The sequence below is a fragment of the Perognathus longimembris genome, chromosome 4, assembly GCF_023159225.1.
Source record: "Perognathus longimembris pacificus isolate PPM17 chromosome 4, ASM2315922v1, whole genome shotgun sequence".
NCBI classification, from domain to species: domain Eukaryota; kingdom Metazoa; phylum Chordata; class Mammalia; order Rodentia; family Heteromyidae; genus Perognathus; species Perognathus longimembris.
Genome location: NC_063164.1, coordinates 38,471,142 through 38,492,144, shown reverse-complemented (window position 1 = coordinate 38,492,144; position 21,003 = coordinate 38,471,142). Strand labels below are relative to the sequence as shown.

Sequence of the window (21,003 nt, the reverse complement as noted above, 5' to 3'; positions counted from 1 at the left end):
AAATGAAATGTTCACAACAGCCTACGCAGATTTAAAATCATCCAACAAACAAAACAAAAAAAATAAAATATCCAACAGAAAGCAAGGTCAGGGAATATATTATTAATTTGGTTGATTTGGTTTCTTGATTAAGTAATTACTAAATTTTTCCTAATCCTTTGTATTTGTTACCAAATTATATTAAATTAAAAAACATAGAAATACACTAGAAAATCAAATTCAGTGATATGATTATTTCAAAATGGTCCTTGAATTTTTTCTTTGTACTTTTTTAAAACTAATAATGACCCATTGACTTACATGCTCTTTCTCATTGACTACATTAATTTGGCTTTCTATTGAATTGCTATTACTACTGCCACCAGTAAAACTTGTACCTTTATTGCACAGATTTGAAGTATCAACTATTGTAAGTTTTCAATAATTTTATTACCCTTTATATCTTCCACTCTTAGATTTATATTTGATGAGTGATTTTGAAAGGATAATCATTGGATAAACATTTGAATGAAGAAATGTCTTCATACTCCACATGCATGCAGCTATAAGACCTGAACCTTTCCAAAGAAACTTCTAGCACAATCTCTCACATATGAGAAAATAATTTAACTCCATACATCATAGCTTTCACTCACTGTTTTCTGTATAATGAATTAGCAACTGAATAAATGAAACTCATAAAATAAGATCAAAGCAATAATTCCCCTTTGAATTCTTGCAGGGAAAATAATGCTTTGAAAGTAACCCAGTAAAGGTACATCAAATCATGATGTTTGAACAAATAAAGTTCTGCTAATTCTGTTTATGTAACCATGTTTAAGAATTCTTTCAAGTTAAGAAATTCCTTTAAGTTTTTTTTATTGCATTCCTATTTTACTGAGATTATTCTCCCTACCCCCCTAAAAAGATAAATCGGTGCACACCCATCTAAGCTTATAGGGGAATTAGTGAGCTATGTTGTTCAGTTTTTAATGTTCTGTGAGGAAAATTCTCTCGTGATTACACATCCTTCGCATAACAAGAGAATGATCCAGATGCACTAATGCTCATAAAGAACTCGCATTCTGCTGACCCAGGACTGTCATCACACACAATCACATCCTGCTGCACTGAGCTCGCAGAGAGCATCTGCACTGTGCTGGCTAGGCACCTTTTCTCCCTGTGGAGGGCCGCACTGTGAGTGAGCGCAAAAGTACAACCAGCCACAGGAGGCTCAGGCCAAGAGCTGTTGAAAAGCACATCTGTGCTAATGGTTACACTTCATCCCTTTGCCTGACTTTTTGTCCCAGGCTGATGGGGTGAGAAAGAGAGGGAAGTGGGATGGAGGAACTGGCTTTCTATGTCAAACAAAGTAATCCATAGAACTATGTAAATCCCTTTTAAAGATGAGCATTCATTTTAAAAAATATATTCTTGATGTGAACCTCACCAGTTTTCAAAAAGTAAACTGAAAGTAATGTAGTACAACAGATAATTATGCATCGTAGTAGAAACATTAGGAAACTATAGGAATATGAAGTTTGGACCAGCTTAGAGACCCAAAGCATAATAAAGCAATAGGAAAAGCTGCAAGAAGATTTTTGCTTGTGTATCATGCTCTAATTTTCCCCTATCCCAGTGTGGCACACCCGCAAGAGGGCTTAGTGAGAGAAGATGGACAAATCAGTTCAGAGAATGTTTCCAGTGGCTTTGGTCCTGTTGTCCCAGAACTATTCCTATAGTAAGGTCAAGGAGAAAGAGAACAGCTGTTAGGAAGCCTGGCAATCAGTGAACTTTCATAAAAAGATTTCGTGGCCCAGAATATTAATCAAAAATTTCAGTCAACATTAGGGTTTGGAAAGCAAACAGGCATCCTGTCTACAAATTCTTGTCCCTAGCTGATTTTTTTTAAAAGCCAACAAATTCTTTCACACTATTGTTTTATACTTGTGGGATAATATAAAATAAAAACAAGCATGAATAAGGCTTGGGTGCTATGAATTTTAAATAGGCTGATGACTTCTAAACAAAATCTTATTTTATACAAATTTGATATGTGGTTTAGAGAGTGTCCATGTTTGGTGAATATATAATATTAATTATATAGTGCCACTAAAGAGCAGGGGATTGGAATTAGCTATAAATCTGGCAAAATGTCCTACCATACTTTACATTTTGACAAAAGAGAACACTACATGGTTGTCACATGTACTTAATGTCTAATCACACATGCACATGATGAATGCAGAGTGAATTCCTATGCTCTCCACTTTTTGAAGTTTGCTTTGTATCATTGTATAGATGAAGATACACTTACCGGTGATCCTGAAAATCCCACTTCACCGGTATTCCCATTTCTTCCAGGTTCACCCTGTATGGGAAAAAAAAAATGAGGGGATTGAGTATAGAAAAAGTAACTGTTTGTCTCCAAGTCAAGGTGACAAATAAGTTACATGAAGACAAAAAAGGAGTTTTCTATACAAAGGCTATGTGTAGTTAAGAGTGTTTGTGTATGTCTGTAATTGCTGCTATTTATGAGGTAAAAGCAGGAGGAGTATGAGTTCAAGCCTAGCCCAGGCAAAGTTAGAGAGTCATTATTCAAAAAGAAAATGCAAAGGCAGAAGACAACTCAAAAGGTAGAGTGCTTGAATAACATGCTTGAGGCACTGGACACAATCTTCATCATTGAAAAAAATCATGTGTGTTGCTCCTATTTGTGAGAAAAGGAAGGAAGAAAGGAAGGAAGAAAGGAAGGAAGGAAGGAAGGAAGGAAGGAAGGAAGGAAGGAAGGAAGGAAGGAAGGAAGGAAGGAAGGAAGGAAGAAAGGAAGGAAGGAAGGGAGAAAAGAGAGAAAGAAACAAGGAAGGAGGGAAGGAAAGAAATAAGCAAAGAAAGAAGGAAGGAAGGAAGGAGGGAGGGAAGGAAAGAGGGAGGGAAGGAGGGAAGGAAGGAAGGGAGAAAAGAGAGAAAGAATGAAGGAAAGAAGGAAGGATGGAGAGAAGGAAGGAGAGAAGGAAAGAAATAAGGAAGGAAGGAAGGAAGGAAGGAAGGAAGGAAGGAAGGAAGGAAGGAAGGAAGGAAGGAAGGAAGGAAGGAAGGAAGGAAGGAAGGAGAAAAAAGAAAGAGAGAGAGGGAAGAAGGAAGGAAAGAAGGAAGGGAGGAAAGAATAAAGGAAGGAAAGAAGGAAGGAAGGAAGGAAGGAAGGAAGGAAGGAAGGAAGGAAGGAAGGAAAGAAGGAAGGAAGGAAGGAGAAAGAGAAAACGTATGCCAATAACAGCTTGAACTCGGGACCTTGAGCTCTCACTTACTTTCTGGCTCATAGCTGAAGCTCTACCATATATATTTATGCTTCCACTCTAGAATGTGGATGGTTAATCTGAGATAGAAGCTAACAGACTCTTCTGACATGGCTAGCTTTGAACTCTGATTCTCCAATACTTTTCTGAGGATGGCTAGGATTACAGATGTGTGAGCCAGTGATGCTAGCTTGTTGTTAGACATTAATCTTTAATTACATATTATTAAAGTAAAATCTATAGTTGAATCTTAACCTTAATTAAAAATTAGTAAATTACTTTTTTCAACATTTGAGAACCATATTGGCACTGTATTACTAAGACAGCCTTAGAATTCCATTTAGTCCATGACTGTGTAAAAATGTATTGCCATCAGAACTGAACATTTTTTTTTCAGTTCTAGTGATGTAAAAGATGTTGCAGCTAATGTAAAAATTCTATTATCTCAACAAGAATTTTTTTTTAATTTTTGGTGCTGGTTCTGGGACTTAAGCTCAGGGCCAAGGCACTGTCCTTGAGCTTTTGTGCTCACGGATAATGCTCTACCACTTGAACCACAGTTCTAATTCAGGATTTTTGATGGTTAATTGGTGATAAGAGTCTCACAAACTTTCCTTCCCAAGCTGGCTTTGAACCATAATCCTCAGATCACAGCTTCCTGAGTACCAAAATTACAGACATTAGCCATTGGCTCCTAGCTTCAACAAGAAATTCTCATGAAAATCTTGGGGAATGCAGGAGAGAGAGACAACCTAAAGATTTAATGTAACCAAAAGGAAGAGCCTTTTTAGACTTTCATGAAGTTTTATTTTTAGGTCTCCAGTTGAGATACACTTTACTCAAAGACAAAAAGGATAGGATATTGAAAGGAGAGTTAATGCAGAACATTCATTTAACACTGCAGCCCCTCCTTAGTTTCTTCAAAATTCCAAAGCAAATTGAAACAAAGAAGCTTACATCTTCACCAGGCTTCCCAGGAGGGCCTTCCGGTCCACGTGCACCAATTGGACCCTGGTAATAAAATAAAACAGGCACAGGTACATTTTATCTCTTTCTGTCTATAATATAAAATATAAGTGAGACAATAAAACACATCAGAGAACAGTCTTGTTATTCATTTGAATTTTTGCTGTATCCCTCAGATCATGTGCTCATGTGCTCAACAGCAGTAAAACATGTATATTAGCCCACAACATAACTTTCTACTGTCTACTGGCCAAAAATACTTTGAATTTAAATATTCTGTCTGACATAAGCAAGTGATAGCTAAGCACAGTCCATAAGATAGCAATCCCAAGGTGTATATTCATTTTTTTCTACATTACAAAGGACCTGGGAAAGTAAGACCGGTGATGTCAGTATAAGAGTGGGCCTATATTGAACCGTGTGTACATGCTTACTTGACATTACCATTGGTCCAGGTTCGCCAGGTTCACCAGGAGGACCTGCTGGTCCTGTGCCTCCCTGAAATTGAAGACATGTGACATGTGAAAACCAAAGAAAAGCAAATGCCAAATCTTTTACCTTCTGTGCCCTCTGTCATATATAATATGGAGTCTAGTCTTTCCTGATGTATGACTTTTAGTCAGTTTATAATTCACTTCCCTAACCTGTAAAGGACAATCACAAGTTCGTTAGATTGTTGAGGTAATTAGTATATATTTAAAACAGTATAGTACTAGCAGAGTGAATGTAGCATCAGTCATCATCATTACTCCCATATCACATATTTCACCATCTTCAATAAGCTTCAATAAATTCTACAATGTCTTGAGTAAAATACTCCAAATATGATGACAAGATAACCTTTCCTGGGAACAATTACTTGATAGTGCCTGTTAAATGACTATAAGTAGTAAAAGAATTCTGTCACAAGTTTACTGCTATTTGATAGGCATAGAAAGAAAGTGTACAATATTATATTTTTTCAAATATAATATGGAATGATATGTATTATTACAGATAAAACTCAGGGTAGTCATTCTACCTGGAGATGGCCGCTTATGTTTTAATTGCTTACATTTATTATTAAATTATGAGGTTTTTTATACTGGCAGAAAACTATGAACTGTTCATTCAAAAGCAAGAGGCACATTTTTAGGAATTGGAGGTAACTCATATAAAGAAATCAAATGATAAAAATGTAGCACCATGAAGAAACTTTGATGTGAATACTGTATATATGAATGAGTAAAAATGATTTAATACAGCCCAATCAAATTGGGTGTTACAATTATATAATTCTAAAGGCAAGCCCCAAACAATCATATTACATGGATCTTACTTATACTTTTAGTTTTCTTGACTACAGTATATAATCTTGTTACTTCAACCAAACAAACTTACTTGTTGCCCTTGTAAACCTTGAGGTCCTCTTGGGCCAATAGGACCCTTAAAAACAAATGAGAAGAAAAGTTGTGTGGCATTCACAACAATTAATAAATTTAAAATATAGTATCAGCTTTAGAATCTGGAAGAGCAAAGCTTCAAAAGACAAACTTGATGACATTCTATCTCTGAACTCATCTGGAAAGCAGATAAATGCTAAGAGATTAAAGCTCAAATAACATCTGGGAAAACTTATACATACTCTTAGTGTCATAAAGAGAAATAAACAAGATGCCTGTATACACCCTATCTCTTTAAGAAAAAAACACTCTCATGTGTATAGTGCAGTTCTTTTAAACAAGAACATCTGAAGAGAGGAAAATTTTGGCATGAGTAAGGCAGTTATCAAAAATCCTGGGTAATGTTGCAGCTTTACAGCAGATTCGTATCAAGGAACCCACTTAAATGTAAAGTTTATGAAACCAACAATAGTGATTGGATTATTTTCAGTACTGGTTTAAAATGATCTAGGGCACTGAGTTTCCTAGATTATTTTTTTCTTGTACATAGAGTGTCTGTTAGAAATTTTAGCAGAGGCTTTCCTCATTTAAACAGTAAATGGTTAAATGGAGCTATAATAAAAGAAAGGAAAGGAAACAAAAAGGCTTAAAAATATTCAGTACTACATATGACTACAACTTTTTAATTGTCAGGCTTTGTAAAGTAAACATGATGTAAATCAAGTTTATGTCATAAGAAAAACAATTTTATTTTGAATTGATCAGGTATTTTGTCTAGAATAAGTTAAACCTTTTAAAATATGCAATATGTAAATGAAACTTCAAATAGATAAAAAAATCAGCAATCTCAGAAAAACATGACTTATAAGCGCCAAATTACCACATTCATAGGAATTTTAAAAAATATATAGATAAACAATGTTTAAGGTATTCTGGCCTTAATTATGAATGAGAGCTATGCATGAGGTCTGACTTTATTTTTTAAGGCCTGAAATTTCATTAATCTGTAATGATATAAGGGAAAGAATATGGAAGACTCAGTTTTAAAAGTGTTAATTCATTCACTGAGATTACAGTCTTCCAAATACTCAGGTATTTGCCTCCGCTCCCCCCCCTCCAATGAGCTAAGTGTTCAAAAATGATGAAGAGGTCCTCTTCTAGAGAACCTCACAGCTGCTGAGGTAAGACATCCAGAGAATATTGAGACATATAAAAATAACAAAATTGTAGTGTTAAAATAGCACTCATTTCAAATCTTTGTCAAAATAACATTTCCATAACATTGTAAGACTGGATCTCTAATTTATTAAAGAAAAATTTTTGTGTGTGTGGTGGTAACAGTTATATGCCTTAGAATCATATCTTTTTCAAGAATTAAATAAAATACACATAAAGACCTTCATTAATGTCTGTGTATGCTTTGCACAGCTGATTCAAACTACACTGGGATTTTAAATGAATACATAGTAACCACTGATAAGCTGGATGGATGCATGTATGCATGCATGTGTGCATGGGTCTATTATTTCTTTACAGTAACTCAAGTTTCTTTTTCTGTCCTTTATAACCAGTGCTGTTTACAGTATGCTTACCACAGATCCAGGCATGAGTCCGACTTGACTCCCAAGTCCAGATTTTTCATCTAACCCAGCCATTTGAGCTGAAAATGGCTGTGAAAGCAAAGTGTTGACATTATTTCCACAGTAAAAGATGTAAGTCAACATTCTTTTTAAATTGCAAAATGCATACTTTATGTAATCCTTATAGAATGATTCTCCTAAGAATCATTTTAAATATTTCACTTTGAAGCATGATGAAAGATTCAAGCTATTTTTTAAGTTGTATGCTTTATTTTTTAGATTTAAAAAATTTTATTGTAAAGGTGATGTGCAGAGGGGTTACAGTTACATAAGTTAGTCAGGTAATGAGTACATTTCCTTTTGAACAGTGTCACCCGTTCCCTCATCCTCTCCCAGTTTTTCAACTCCTGACTCCCCCCACCCCAAGTTGTATAGCTCCCTTCCAACTTAGTGTCTTGTAGATTTCATTGTATGCTTTTGATGGGCTATTCTTCCTTAGAGCACTTTTTGAAGCATGAAATTTCAAAACAGCTGCAATGGAACAAAGATCTGACACCTAATAAAAGCATGGGTCATGCCAGCTAGTACTCAGTCTAATAAATTTCCAGTTTAAACCTCTTTATCTGATTGTCCTCCATGATTAGAGTACACCAAACACTAAAATGAAGCCTAAAAGATGCCTTTAAACATTTGTCCTAAAGATGCTAGATTTCATATATAACTATTGGAGTCTATGCTTCTTTCTTTGTTAAAGGAGTTTTACCTATTTTTTCACATTAAAAAAAAAACCCCTTTGGCAAACAAACTGGCCTAAACTGTTGACTTACAATCCAGTAGACATATAAATTTCCAGATTATATTTGTATGGACTGGGTGTATTTTTTTCAAGAAATTAGGCAGTTTCTTCCACAATCAATTGAGAAACATAGTTATTTTTTGTAAAACAAAAAATGATAATCAGATATTATAAGGTCCCTTGTTATACTATGCAATGTAAGACAAAACGCTTTATACTTATTACACTAAGAATTCAAATGGGACCACTGAAATATTTTATTATACTTCAGGTAGGAAACTAAAATTTAAGACATAATAAGGTAGCATTCTTAATGTTGATATGCCTTAGTTATACAATACTCCTCTGAAAGGCTCATATGTTAAATGCTAGATCCTCAGTGCGGAGTTCAAAGGTAGCCCTTTCAGGAAATGATTGGACAGGTCTATTCTTTCATCAATGAAGTCATATGATAGTAGATTCATTACTTGATGTCATTATTGGGATGCAGTGGAAATTTTCAGGGGAGTAGAGGCTAGTGGTGGAAGTCAGTTATTGGGAAAATGTGTTCTTGAGGATCTATATTTTGTCCCTAGCCCTGTCTTTTGCACTTTCTGCTTCGTGGCCACCATAGCTTTGTTCTACCATGTCTTTTGCTCTCATGTTCTCAGAAACAATGGGACCAGTGTTCCTGGATTGAAACCTCTGAAACCACAAGCTAAAATAGTGTTTGTCATAATGTCAAATCATCTAAAACTAATTTCTCATACAATGGTCCTCTCATACTCATCAGTGCAGATGTGTCATTCTCTCGGTTAGAAAGTACGATGCTGATTTTGTCAGCATTATGAGACTGGGTTATGAGAGAAGCTTAGAGTCATATCTCTCCTTTAGTTCACTCAGCAAACAATGTTGGCTGGTCCATTAAAATCCATACAATGAACAAAATTCACAGAGTCCACAAATGACATAGAGAGAGAAATTTTGAAAAAAAATTGAGAAATTTTGAGAAAATGCCATTTTCCAACATTTCTCTCTACATCCTTTCATTATATTTCATAGTAGGGTAGTACCCGATTCACATTTCAGTTTCTGAACTGACTTAATAAAAAATCATAATGACAAACTTATAACTGAATACATTATCCACATGGGCCATTTGGCAGTGCACACAACTCACCCGGCTCATGCCATCTGGTCCGGGGTGGGAGGGATGTCCTGGAGGCCCTGGAGCACCGGGTTGACCTGGAACACCTGGTTCACCATCTATTCCCTGAGGACCACGGGGGCCCTAGAAAAACAAACCCAGGGAAATCAAAACCCATTATCAAGTATGTATTTAGCAGAAAGCTAAACTCACATACTTCTTAAAGGCAATTTTGATCATCAGCTACATCAACACTGTTGATTTTGCACTGATCAGACTTTTCATTATAGGGCATAGTCTAGGTAAGCATTATACTTCATGTGGTAAATCACCAGACATCACTTTTCTTAGAATAGTTTAAAAGTTGTATTCAATTTAGCAGCAGTCTGAGCCTTCTTGTTTGTTTTTTTTTGTTGCTCAAAGGTATTTAGAAACAAATTCTAAATTTACCACCTGTCTTTGATTACAGTTAACTATGAATCTGCATGTTTAACCACCCCCTCTCCCCAATTGAGGTCATCTTGATTGAAGCTGTGTGTTGAGTTTATATTTATTTCTAATTGCTTGATGCTTTGCATACTTGGTACATACTAGACATTCATTACATGTGTATTGTGTTTTCCCATTTCAATCTTTTTACTTTTAGTCTGGCACATATTATCCATTCCCACTCTGAAAAGTAGACAAGACCAATGAAAAATGAGAAGTAAAGGCAAAAAAAAAAAAAAAAAAGAATCCAGCCAAGTCTAGTTCTCAGAAAAGTGAGCAATGAATTCTAGTTGCCAAACTCCACCCTTCCAGCCCACATTCTCAAGGCAGTTTGGGGAATAGCCACATCCTCAATTCTAGTAAAGCTCAGTCCCCTAGCCTCACCATTCCCACAAGTCTTCTCAATATGTGCTGGGTTGTTAATGTTAAAAGAAATCTTAACAAGATTCAAAGAGAAAGGAGCAAAATGTTAATAGCACAATATTCTTTTTATCAGTAAGAGTGGGAATTGAGAGTAATCATGAATTAGTAATTAATAGGAAAAGAATGTCATGAGTCTTAATCAAAAGAGTGGCTACTGACCATGCACCAGTTCAAATATGATCTGATAATGCAGGTAGTCCAGGGCATATTGATACAGTAGAGAATGCAGTTTCCATATAATGGTATAATAGTTTGGGAAGAGTAGCATAGCAGTTATAACATCTGATTTTTTAGAAAATTATTTTATCAAAATCAAGCTCCATTCAATGCTGATGGCTTGAGCTTTTAACCCTAGCTTCTGAAAGACTGAGATCTGAAGGTCAGTTTGAAGCCAGCTTAGGCAGGAAAAAACCATAAGACTTTTATCTCTGATTAACCATCAAAAAAGCAGAAAGGGAGCTGCGGCACAAATGTGAGGAAAAAAAGAAGGAAAAAAAAAAAAAACAGCTCAGGGATATTGCTTACTCCCTGAGTTCAAGCCCCCGGATTGGCATGCACACATGTGTGCGCATGCACCCATACACACACACACACACACACACACACACCAGTTTTTGAGTCTTAAACCATAATTTGCTACACTTTCCCATTTTTACAAACTAGAGGTTAATTTTGATTGCTAGCAAGAATTTCTAGGTTATATTATATGGTGGTGGATATTCATGGAAATGCATGTCTTCCGTGCTAGCAAAGACAAACAATTAATCTGGCTTACTCATAGAGTCTTGTATGAAAAACATTTAATATGTTTTATAATATTCAACTGGTAAATGATAATTATCTAATATCACATACAAAAAATTGAGCTAAACATAATCTGAGATCCCAATGACATTTCTAAAAAATGTGGAAATATCTTTACCGTCTGGATAGGTGGACAATATTTTGAGTGATTGTAGTCATAAAGCTACAGTTCTCTAATTTCTCTAATATGTGATTAATGAAATAATAATCATATTTCTGTCTGATCTGGAGATAATCCACAATTTCTCTGACTTCAGGATCTGTATCTTCCCAGAATTGTCCTTACATAATTGGTACAATATTGTAGTCTTACACAAAATGAAGTTAAAAATAAAAAGAAGTTATGAAAATTTTCCATAATTATATGAACATAACCAAGACTACTGGAGATAAGAACAATTATAATACTGAGATTATAATTTTATAACATTAAATATTTAAAATAAATTATATTTTTTAAATACATTAACATACATTTTCGCATATTTTTCTATTTGCAAATGATCATAGTAAGGTAAAAAGTTCTATTTATTATCATTCCCTTCTATCCTTCAGCATGTCGGTCTGCAATCTACAATAACAAATAATTGTTGTTGACCACTAGGTGGCAACCTTTAAACATCCACAAGTACCAAAGAGTCATTACAGAATTGGAAACAACTTTCAGGTTCTGGGCTGACCAGCATTAAAACATACACACACACACACACACACACACACACACACACACACACACACACTCATCATAGGGCTTAAGTGACATGTGTAATCAGATCTCCTTGACTATCTCCTTATAGATTTTCAGTTACTATTGTAACCTAGACAATGTATTGAAGCCTGAAGGAGTGTAATGAAAAACAGCCCATTATGCTTATTGGCTGGTACTGAGAGCTTCACAAGATATTTCTATTTTAATTTCAATTTCAATTTTGCCTGAATTTGGAAATGCTGAGATTATCAGTTGTCACAATCTGAGAGGTGATGAAAGCATCTAGTAGGTAGAGATATATACAATATCTTACAATGTAAAAGAAATTATCTAAGAAACTGTGTTGTATATTATGACACTGATGCTCTGTTTGACAACACTGGAAGTAGGAAGAGGAAAGTCCTATCTATGATTCTAACACTACACTACATCTTGACAGCAATGGCATTAGTAGAGTCCTTACAGAAGGATTAAGAGCTGAAAGTAAGACCTCTTTTTTTTTTTTTTTTTTGCCAGTCCTGGGGCTTGGACTGGGGCCTGGGCACTGTTCCCAGTTTTTGTTTGCTCAAGGCTAGCATTCTACCTCTTGAGCCACAGAGCCACTACTGGCTTTGTCTGTTTATATGGTGCTGAGGAATCGAACCCAGGGATTTGTGCATGCTAGGCAAGCACTTTACCGCTAAGCCACATTCCTGGCCCGAAGACCTCTTCTATAGGTATTCTGTGATACAGGGCTGTAGGCTAGGAATCAGCCAGGATAGGAATGTTAACTTACCAAGAAAATCATCAATCACTACAATTCAAAAACAAATAACAACTTTTGAAAAGAAATACAGTGGTTAAGCCCTTGCTGTCACAACACTACTTGCTAGTATTAACAGAGGGACATATATATGTCCTAGATGGGATCTGCCAAGAGTTGTCTTACCACTCTTCACACATGCACACACACACACACACACACACACACACACGCATGCAGGCATGCATGCATGCATACCCAATTCACATTCTCTGCCTTGGTTCTAAACAAGATTAGCAAGTAAATTGCATCACACACTATATCAAGATAATAACAAAGTCATTTCCTCTAAATCAGGAAAGCCAATTACTCATGAGGAGAATTCTTTGTGCATTTAATGTAGGTGAGAGGTGGCTCCTTGATGCCTTCTGGGAACAGCATTCACACTGGCTTTCTTGGGACCCAGTGATAAAAATGAACCCTTGCCATCTACTTACAGGTCTTCCTTTGGGGCCTCGATCTCCTCTTGGTCCTTGAGACCCCGGAGGGCCCTGAAACAGTAAATGATGGTTATTTCTAGAAACATTTACATTTTGGGTGCTTTTATTTAAAATATTTGTTTGAAACAATAAAATTTAGGAATAGAAATATTACATATCTAATTCAACACAGTTAAACACTATGGGGGAACAAAGATATGCCCATACGAAGGTATGTGCCCATAGGAGGGTGTTCTTTTTAACAGAGAAAGTCAGAGCCTGCAAAGAATTATAGCCTCACAAATTTCAATTAGGTAAGTATGTTAATTTGACTAATAATCACACCTTTTAAGGGTGTTTATAGCTATCTTATGAGTATAAAAACTTGAGAGTATAAAAAGCTCCCTAAATGTACAGACCTCAAATGATCAATTATCTGGGAAATGTATGAATTCACATTGGCAGATGATAGCATAGAATAGTCATCAAGTTTCAAATCCTGATTAAAGCAGTGGAAAGAAAAGCCTTGTAGTCCATGACAGCTGTGCATTTAATCATAATATTTTACTTGACTTAAAGTATATATTATTTCCACTGTATATTTAAGACCAACTTAAATTTTCAAATCATAGTTTCTATTATTCATTCCTCAAAAGGGAAAACAACAGCTCCTTTGCTAACATGGTGTTCCTATGAAGATATCTTGAAATGGCTTTTCCCCCACTGGGAAATGATGTTTCTGGGGTACGGTGAGTGGTTATTACTCTTCAAAGAGATTTTGTTGTTGTTATACTGTCCAGGTTGGCCTCAAATTCCTGGGCTTGAGAAATTAACTTTTCTTAGCCTATTGAGTAGCTGGAAATCTAAGAATACATGCAAATGTTTTTCAACAACATTGTTTAAAAGCAAAAGCATCTCAAGAATTAATGTAGGCAGGTTCAAGCTGTATTATTATTTTACTTAAGTTGATTTTGTGTATTTTAGTTTTTACATAAGGGTAAGGCAGGATGATACATATCTGTAATCTAACTACTAGAGAGACAGAGATGAGAACCAGGTAAAAATTTAGTGAGAGGGCTGAGACTGTAGCTTACTGGTAGAGTGCTTGCCTAGAATGAATGAAGCCCTGAGTTCTATCAGTACCATATAAACAGAAAAATCTGGAAGTGGTGCTGTGCCTCAAGTGGTAGAGTGCTAACCTTGAGCAAAAGAAGCTCAGGCACAGTGGCTAGGCCCAGAGCATAGTCCCCAGGACTGGCAACAACAACAACAAAAAATACACACACACACACACACACACACACACACACACACACACACAGTGAGGCTTGATCAACAAACAAGCTGATACAATGGTAGATAGTATCATGCCTATAATCCAGCTATATAGGAGGCAGAGGCAGGAGTCTATCCCCAAGCAAAAATGTGAGAGCCTATCCACAAAAAACAAAAACAAAAACAAAAATGAGTGGGTTATGAAGAGCTGGCCTACCAGTAAAGTCCTAAATTCATACTTCAGTACCCCCAATACATAAATATATTAGTAAATTACTGAATAAGATATGCACAAAGTATGTGTTGGTGGTATTGATTGTATTGTCTATGCATGTATTGTCCACCTACATACCTATATATTCTGCAAATAATCCAAACTGGAAAAAAAAAAGTTATCTAAATCTAAAAATCACCACTTCTGTATGTAACTTCTCAACTTTTACCGCAACATGTGATTTATACAAATCATAGTAATCCTCCCTTCATCACAGTCAGATAACAAATATGTCCTAATTTTAATAAATAAGGTCAACAAATGGCATGGTTTTTCATAAAACCAGTAGCAAAACTAAACAGATGAGGAAATTTCAGTCAATTTCTGTATGAATAATAATTTATTACTGCAAAGAAATGCCCAAACTAGAAGATGATTCAAGACAAAATGGTTTAAAAACAAGGTTTTTTTTCATGTATTCGGTTTTTATTTTTGATACCACAGCAATGAGGATCTGCAGTATCCTAATGAACACAATGGCAATGTGAATTGCAAGCAAAAATACTTACTGCTGGGCCTGGACGACCGCGGATGCCTGTTACCTAAACAACAGCAAAATGTAATTGTAAAGATAAAGTCTCCACAGATATTCAGAAATGTCAGTGGTCAAACAAATAAGTACAATTACAAAATCACAAAAAAACACCATTTAAAAAAAAATAATGGATGTTATTCATTGATACCATTTCTTTTGTGAATTACAGGTTATAATATTGTCTAATTTAAACTCTACTACAGAGAAGGAAAAGCAATAGAATGATTAAGTGCAGCAATGCTGGAGCCAAGAGCCCATCCAAGTCCTGACAAGAACTGAGGGCTTGTTTTTTTCCTGTGCTTTTTGTTTCCTTGAAGGCAAACTTAAAGGTAAAATGGTGATTCTGATAATGCAATAATCTCCCTCATAGAATTGCATAGACAAATAAATGTAAAACATTGGCACTTATGATGTAATAAATTCCTGTAAGTGCCTTTACAGAAAGAAAAACAAAATGAGTGATTTAAACGGTAGATATTCTTTGTGAAAAAAAAAGCAGATTTAAAGGTGAAACAAAAATGTAAATACTGCCAAATAAAATTTACATTTTGCACCTATAGACTGATAACTCCTTTGAAACATATAACAAAGGTGATTGAAAACCTTTATCATATTTTATAAATAGTTTCAGATCATCTACAACTCTATAAACTTTTAAAAATTGTGAGGTAACATGCAGTATTCACAAGGACCAAAAGATGACTTATTTCCCAGACATTGAACATAAAATTGCTATACTATTCCTTATATTACTCTCCCTATTTGTGAAACCACCATTGTGTACCCTTAGTCGTGTGAACCATTAAAGTTAGACTTATAGAACATTGTAGTACTAAGTACTTAAAACTATTTTTCTTTGCTTATGTTATAATAAAGCTTTGTGTATAAAATAATTAATTTTCTTCTTAATAGAGTAAAAATAACAAAAAAGTGCATTATACTTATGTTTTAAAGCACTTTATTTACATGTACTTACAACAGGCACTAATCCTGGTTCTCCTTTTTGTCCCTATGAAGAAGAAATTTGGTTAATAATAGTAACCCATGTAAACACTAGGAAATTCTATTAAGTATAAAAAAAATGAGAAAAAGTTAATGATCAATTGTTAGGATACAGAGTCATTTGTCATTCATGAAAAAAAAATCACTCATTTGATATACAAGACCTAAAGTTAATCAATCTAACATAAAACATGTTAAATTGTTAAACCAGTTTTTACAGGAAAAAAAAAGATAGAGGAATAGTTGTAATTAAGTATTTTGTCTTTATAGAAAAATTACCTTTGAAAAAAATCCAAAGATATAAAATGCAAGAAAATGTGCAAGACATTAGATATATTTGGAATTCATACTTTTATTATATGACACAACATTTTTAGCCACTTGAGATGCCATTCTTCAGGTATTGTCTTGTTTCTTATAAGCTTATAGAAAAACAGAAGAGAGAAAGCAGGCAACTTTTGTCTCTCTGGGCATGACTTACATCACTTAACATAATTTTCCAGGTCTTTCAATTTCTTTTAAAAAAGGCACAATATAATTCTTTCTAACAGATGAATACAAATCCTTTGTGTACATATACCATATTTTTTAATCTATTTGTCTACGGAGGGGCATCTGGGCTTAATCTATATCATGGCTATGGTGAATAGCGTACTATGTTGGTGGCTTTACTGTACCATGCTTTGTATTCCTTTGGATAAATGCTCAGGAATGGAGTTGCAGGTCAAAGGGAAGCTCTATGTTTAGTCTTTTGAGGAACTCCATACTACTTTCTAGAGTGGTTGAACAAGAGTATCAGGGTTACCTTTAGATCATATTCTCACCAGCATCTGTTATTATTTGTGTTCTTGATAGTTTATAAACTTTTATATAAAAACGTTGCGTGGTATGTAAGTGTATACAAATGTATTAACTAAAATATAGTAGATTCAAGGGAGAACTCAAACTGTAATTCCTTAGAAAGGCAAAGGCAAAGTTCAACAACATAAACACCAAGAAAATAGTACTTAAAGGGGTTAAAATGAGGTAAAAAGGAGAGGGGTAGACAATGAAGAGGAAAAAGGTGGAGGAAATGCAGTCAATAATGCAATTTATAGCCTCCAAAATTAAGAAATGTAAAAGAACGGGTGGGTTGGAAGAGATGGGGGAAAATGCTGAAAGGAGTGACATTGATCAAGATATATTATATTCATAAACTATTTTGTTAAATGACAGTTCCTGTGTACAACTACTCAAAGATAATTTTACAAAGGGGAGGAGCAAAAGGAGGGGAAAGAGGAAGAAGAAGAAGAAAAAGGAGAAATAACTATTTTAGAGTGAAATAATTATAATTTTGTAATTCTCAAAAATCTAAGAAAGATGTTGAAAAACAATCAAATAGGAAATAAAAAACAACTATGTACAAATAGTTAATAACAAAGTATAAATAGAAATAACAAAGAAACGTTAACAAATAAAGCAGATATAATAGGTGCTGATGGAATTTGACTGTTAGAACCTCAATTTTGGTATTTTCATTGCCTGATATCTAGCACATAGTCTAAATAACATTGGATGATTTATACCTTTATATACTTGTCTCTCTCTTTTTTAGATATCAATTTGTGTTGTTTTTGCATTTTGCCTTCAGTAGGTTTTGTACTCAGCAAGGCCATCATTGTGTCATGGGCTTCTTTGCTTTCTCATTGTAGCTCAGAGAAGTTCATAGTAAATTCTTCCTGAGTTTAACAAGTTCCAATAACATATTGTGGAACAATGTTTTTTATTAGCCAATTGAGAAAATGGGCATGAATTCAACAATCACACCCAAACCATGAGGAAGTAAGAGGAATTAGCTCTACTTTATTTAATTTCTCCTTTCACATATATTATACCCTCATCTGATTATAAAATCATGTGTTTTCATAGTAGAACATTATGAAAGTTGAGGAACATGCAAAAAAATCTAAATATCCTATTCAACACATGAGGTATAATCACTGCTCACAGTCATACAATCAGTTTTCCATGTGTCCATTCATTCTGGTTTGAATAATCAATACTACATTATTTAACCTTTAGGCTTTGCTTTCACTTATGCATTTGAAAAGCATTACAGTGAGTATCTTTGTCTGAGTTTATCTCTAATGCCAGAAGATATGTTTCTAGAATTTAAACATATGCTTAAAGAATATATATACATATATTATATATATATATATATATATGCGCTTTGGATCTGTCACCAGATTATATTCCTGGAAAGCACAATTTAATAATACATTTCAAATAGTATCTTATATCTCAAAATGTTTTATAAAGAAAAAACTTAATGATGTCATACTCTTGTTAATAGTAGGTTCAGTGTGAGAATATAAGTGACCTGATGGAAGCTGCTGATCTTAAGGTTGAGAGAAGTTGCCCTCCATAAGTAATAAATGTGAATTCAAAAGAGAGGAACAGCCCTATGAAAGTAGTTCCTGGGGAAAGGCAGGGAAAATTGAGGGAGAAGGTAACAAGTTGGATGTACTCACTGCCTCACGTATGTAACTGTAATCCCTCTGTAATTACTTTGACAATAAAAATAAATAAATATTTTTTAAAAAGTTAAGTTGAAATTAGCAACACAAGATACTGAAAGATAACCAATACAAGACAATATGAGGAAAAGTCAATCAAGGTAAATGGGCTTCAAAATAAAACAGGCTTATTTCTGCATTTCAGCATCTAATTTCTGGACTATTTTCCCTTTAAAAACAAAATAGAATAAAATTTATCCTTGTAAAAGATGTGTGTGTGTATGAGGGGAGGGAGTGGAAAGGGATTTATGAAGACACTATTGAAAAATTCTGAAATAATGCTAGCAAACAAGAGAGAAATTATTTTACCTGAAATGAGAAAAAAACTGCCCGCTAAAAGTACTATAAAAATTTTCCATCTTAAGAGACTCACAAGGAAAATGCAGATTTTATTGTTTCTATTTACGGGAACTGAATTCTCTAATATCTTTTTAAATTAAATTGTAATTTGTTGTTAATTCATATTATCTGTAAGAGATTGCATACCTAATTATCAATTTGGTATATTGAAAATAACTTTCAATAATTCTGTGATAGATCTTATCTTGGATATAAGCCACAGATATCAATATTTCTTTTAGCTGCTTTTATCAATACGGGTTTTTCATAAGTTAATTTATGTGAAAATGGGTATATCCAAAACTTTAATATACTTACTTAATTTTCATATTCACTGAAAAACATGTTCATGTGCTCAGATTTCAAATGTAATTTCTGAGGATTACACAAATTTATCAAAATATGCCAGGTGGATTTGCCATAGAGGCAGCCACACTGTTTCTCCTGTCTTCACAACATCTGTGCCACTGACAAAATGCAAATATTTTAAAGAAGGTGCCTACTAATTATTTGGGGATTAATATGCATAATGAAATAACTTTAGTTGATTGAAATCAATGTAATTATAAATTAAGAACAAAATGAATGATGACACTGCTCTGCTCTTAGATTTCAGAAGATACTTTGTAAAAATTGAAAATATGTAAAGCATGGTAAATTAGCAAGATTACTACCTTGAGTACAAGCCTCTCCCAGCTCTCATTCACTATCTTTAGAAAATAGAAGTCAATGACACAGCCTAGCAATTGCCTCTTTGGAAGTCATGCAAGCACTATCTGAAGGAAAGTTATTATTTCAGAGACAATTTAATTGTATTTATGTTCTTATTTTGTCTAGCTTTCATTTAGTTTTCATCCATGTAGGTTTCCTAAAACCAATCTGAAACTTGTAATTTTTTTTTCTTGCTTGGATATATAAGTTGTGACATAACATTGTGAGTCCTATTATTTTGACTTATACCTAAATCTAAATTGTTTACTTAAGTTTCTAAAAATTAGACACATTTCTGGTATTCCACAGTGAGCCAAAATGTGATGAACTAACCAGGACCTCTTCTTTATAACTTTTTTCTTCTGTTTCTCTTGAAGGTATAGCATTGTTTTATCTCATTACGTGAAAAATCTCTTTATTGAAGTTCTATTATGAGCAAATGTATGGAAAATTTAAATTAGTTGTCCACATGTCTCATGTATGCATATAGACAAAGAAGTAAATGCAATAGTTGTTTAACCAGGAAACTAAGACAATGGTAAGGAGAAAGAATTTATTCACTTAGTAGGAATACCATATCCAATTGACATGTGACCTAGCTTGGTAAGTATTCTAGGGTCATAGGACTAGAATATTATTGTCCTCATAAATGTAAACTTGTTTCCAGGATGTAATTCAAGTTACATAAAGGCAGAGAAAGAAATCCTATGTTTTAGAAGAAATTTAAATTTATTCTGAATCTTTTCTTCTCAATCAATGTAAGAGGTATTACAAATGTGAATTGGCATTGTTTAGTTCCTTCCTTTCTTCTTTTCTTCCTCCATATAAAGTGTATATTACCCACAGTGATAAGTGAAACACATACCAAAGTTAGTAAGACATATTTTCAGTCCCAATAGCATGCACAGCTTTCCAGTAGAAATGAGAATTTCAACAAAGTTGAGCATAAGCTGAATAGAAGTATTATGATGAACATAGCTGAATAGAAATAGTATCAAGTAGCAACTGTGTTTTATATGGTACTATGGACTTTTTAAAGGGTTGTAATTATTTTATTGCTCAGATCTATGCCAATAGCATTAGACAGGATTCTGATCATGAAAAAGAAGCTCTGCAAAATCAAACTTACCTTTCTTCCTCTACCTGCAAAAAAGAAAACACATGTGTTATTTTATGAATAAAGGATTATGAAAACTTATACAAGGTATTTACTTACAATCATATTTTTTTTGAGTAGCCAGAACTTAACAAATTATCATACCAAGAGGAGGCGGAACTGAAAAGTTGTTATGGATCAATGGTTCTGTGGAAAGCAAAGTACTGCATTTCTTTTGGAAACCCAGTCTGGGTGCTGTCCCTGAACTTTTGTGCTCAAGGCTATTATTGCTCTACGGCTTTGAGCTACAGCTCCACTTCTGGCATTTTTTTCTTTTCTTTCTTTTCTTTCTTTTTTCTTTTGGAGTTAATTGAAGAGTCTCATAGGCATTATTGCTTGGGCTGGCTTCAAATCACGATCTTCAGATTCCAGCCTACTGAGT

General features: G+C 34.3%; 1 protein-coding gene across 1 annotated transcript in view; it reads right to left on the bottom strand.

Moving 5' to 3' along the window:
• Nucleotides 1-21,003, bottom strand: part of Col5a2 (collagen type V alpha 2 chain) — a 136,091-nt gene that overhangs the window by 46,655 nt on the left and 68,433 nt on the right. Inside the window, exons 3-12 of the mRNA XM_048345108.1 lie at nt 20,595-20,608; nt 15,832-15,864; nt 14,830-14,862; nt 12,790-12,843; nt 9,159-9,269; nt 7,216-7,293; nt 5,622-5,666; nt 4,686-4,739; nt 4,233-4,286; nt 2,297-2,350 (exon numbers count right to left, since the gene is read on the bottom strand). Of these exons, the coding sequence (XP_048201065.1) occupies nt 2,297-2,350; nt 4,233-4,286; nt 4,686-4,739; nt 5,622-5,666; nt 7,216-7,293; nt 9,159-9,269; nt 12,790-12,843; nt 14,830-14,862; nt 15,832-15,864; nt 20,595-20,608 (530 nt within the window). The remainder of the gene's footprint in view (nt 1-2,296; nt 2,351-4,232; nt 4,287-4,685; nt 4,740-5,621; nt 5,667-7,215; nt 7,294-9,158; nt 9,270-12,789; nt 12,844-14,829; nt 14,863-15,831; nt 15,865-20,594; nt 20,609-21,003) is intronic.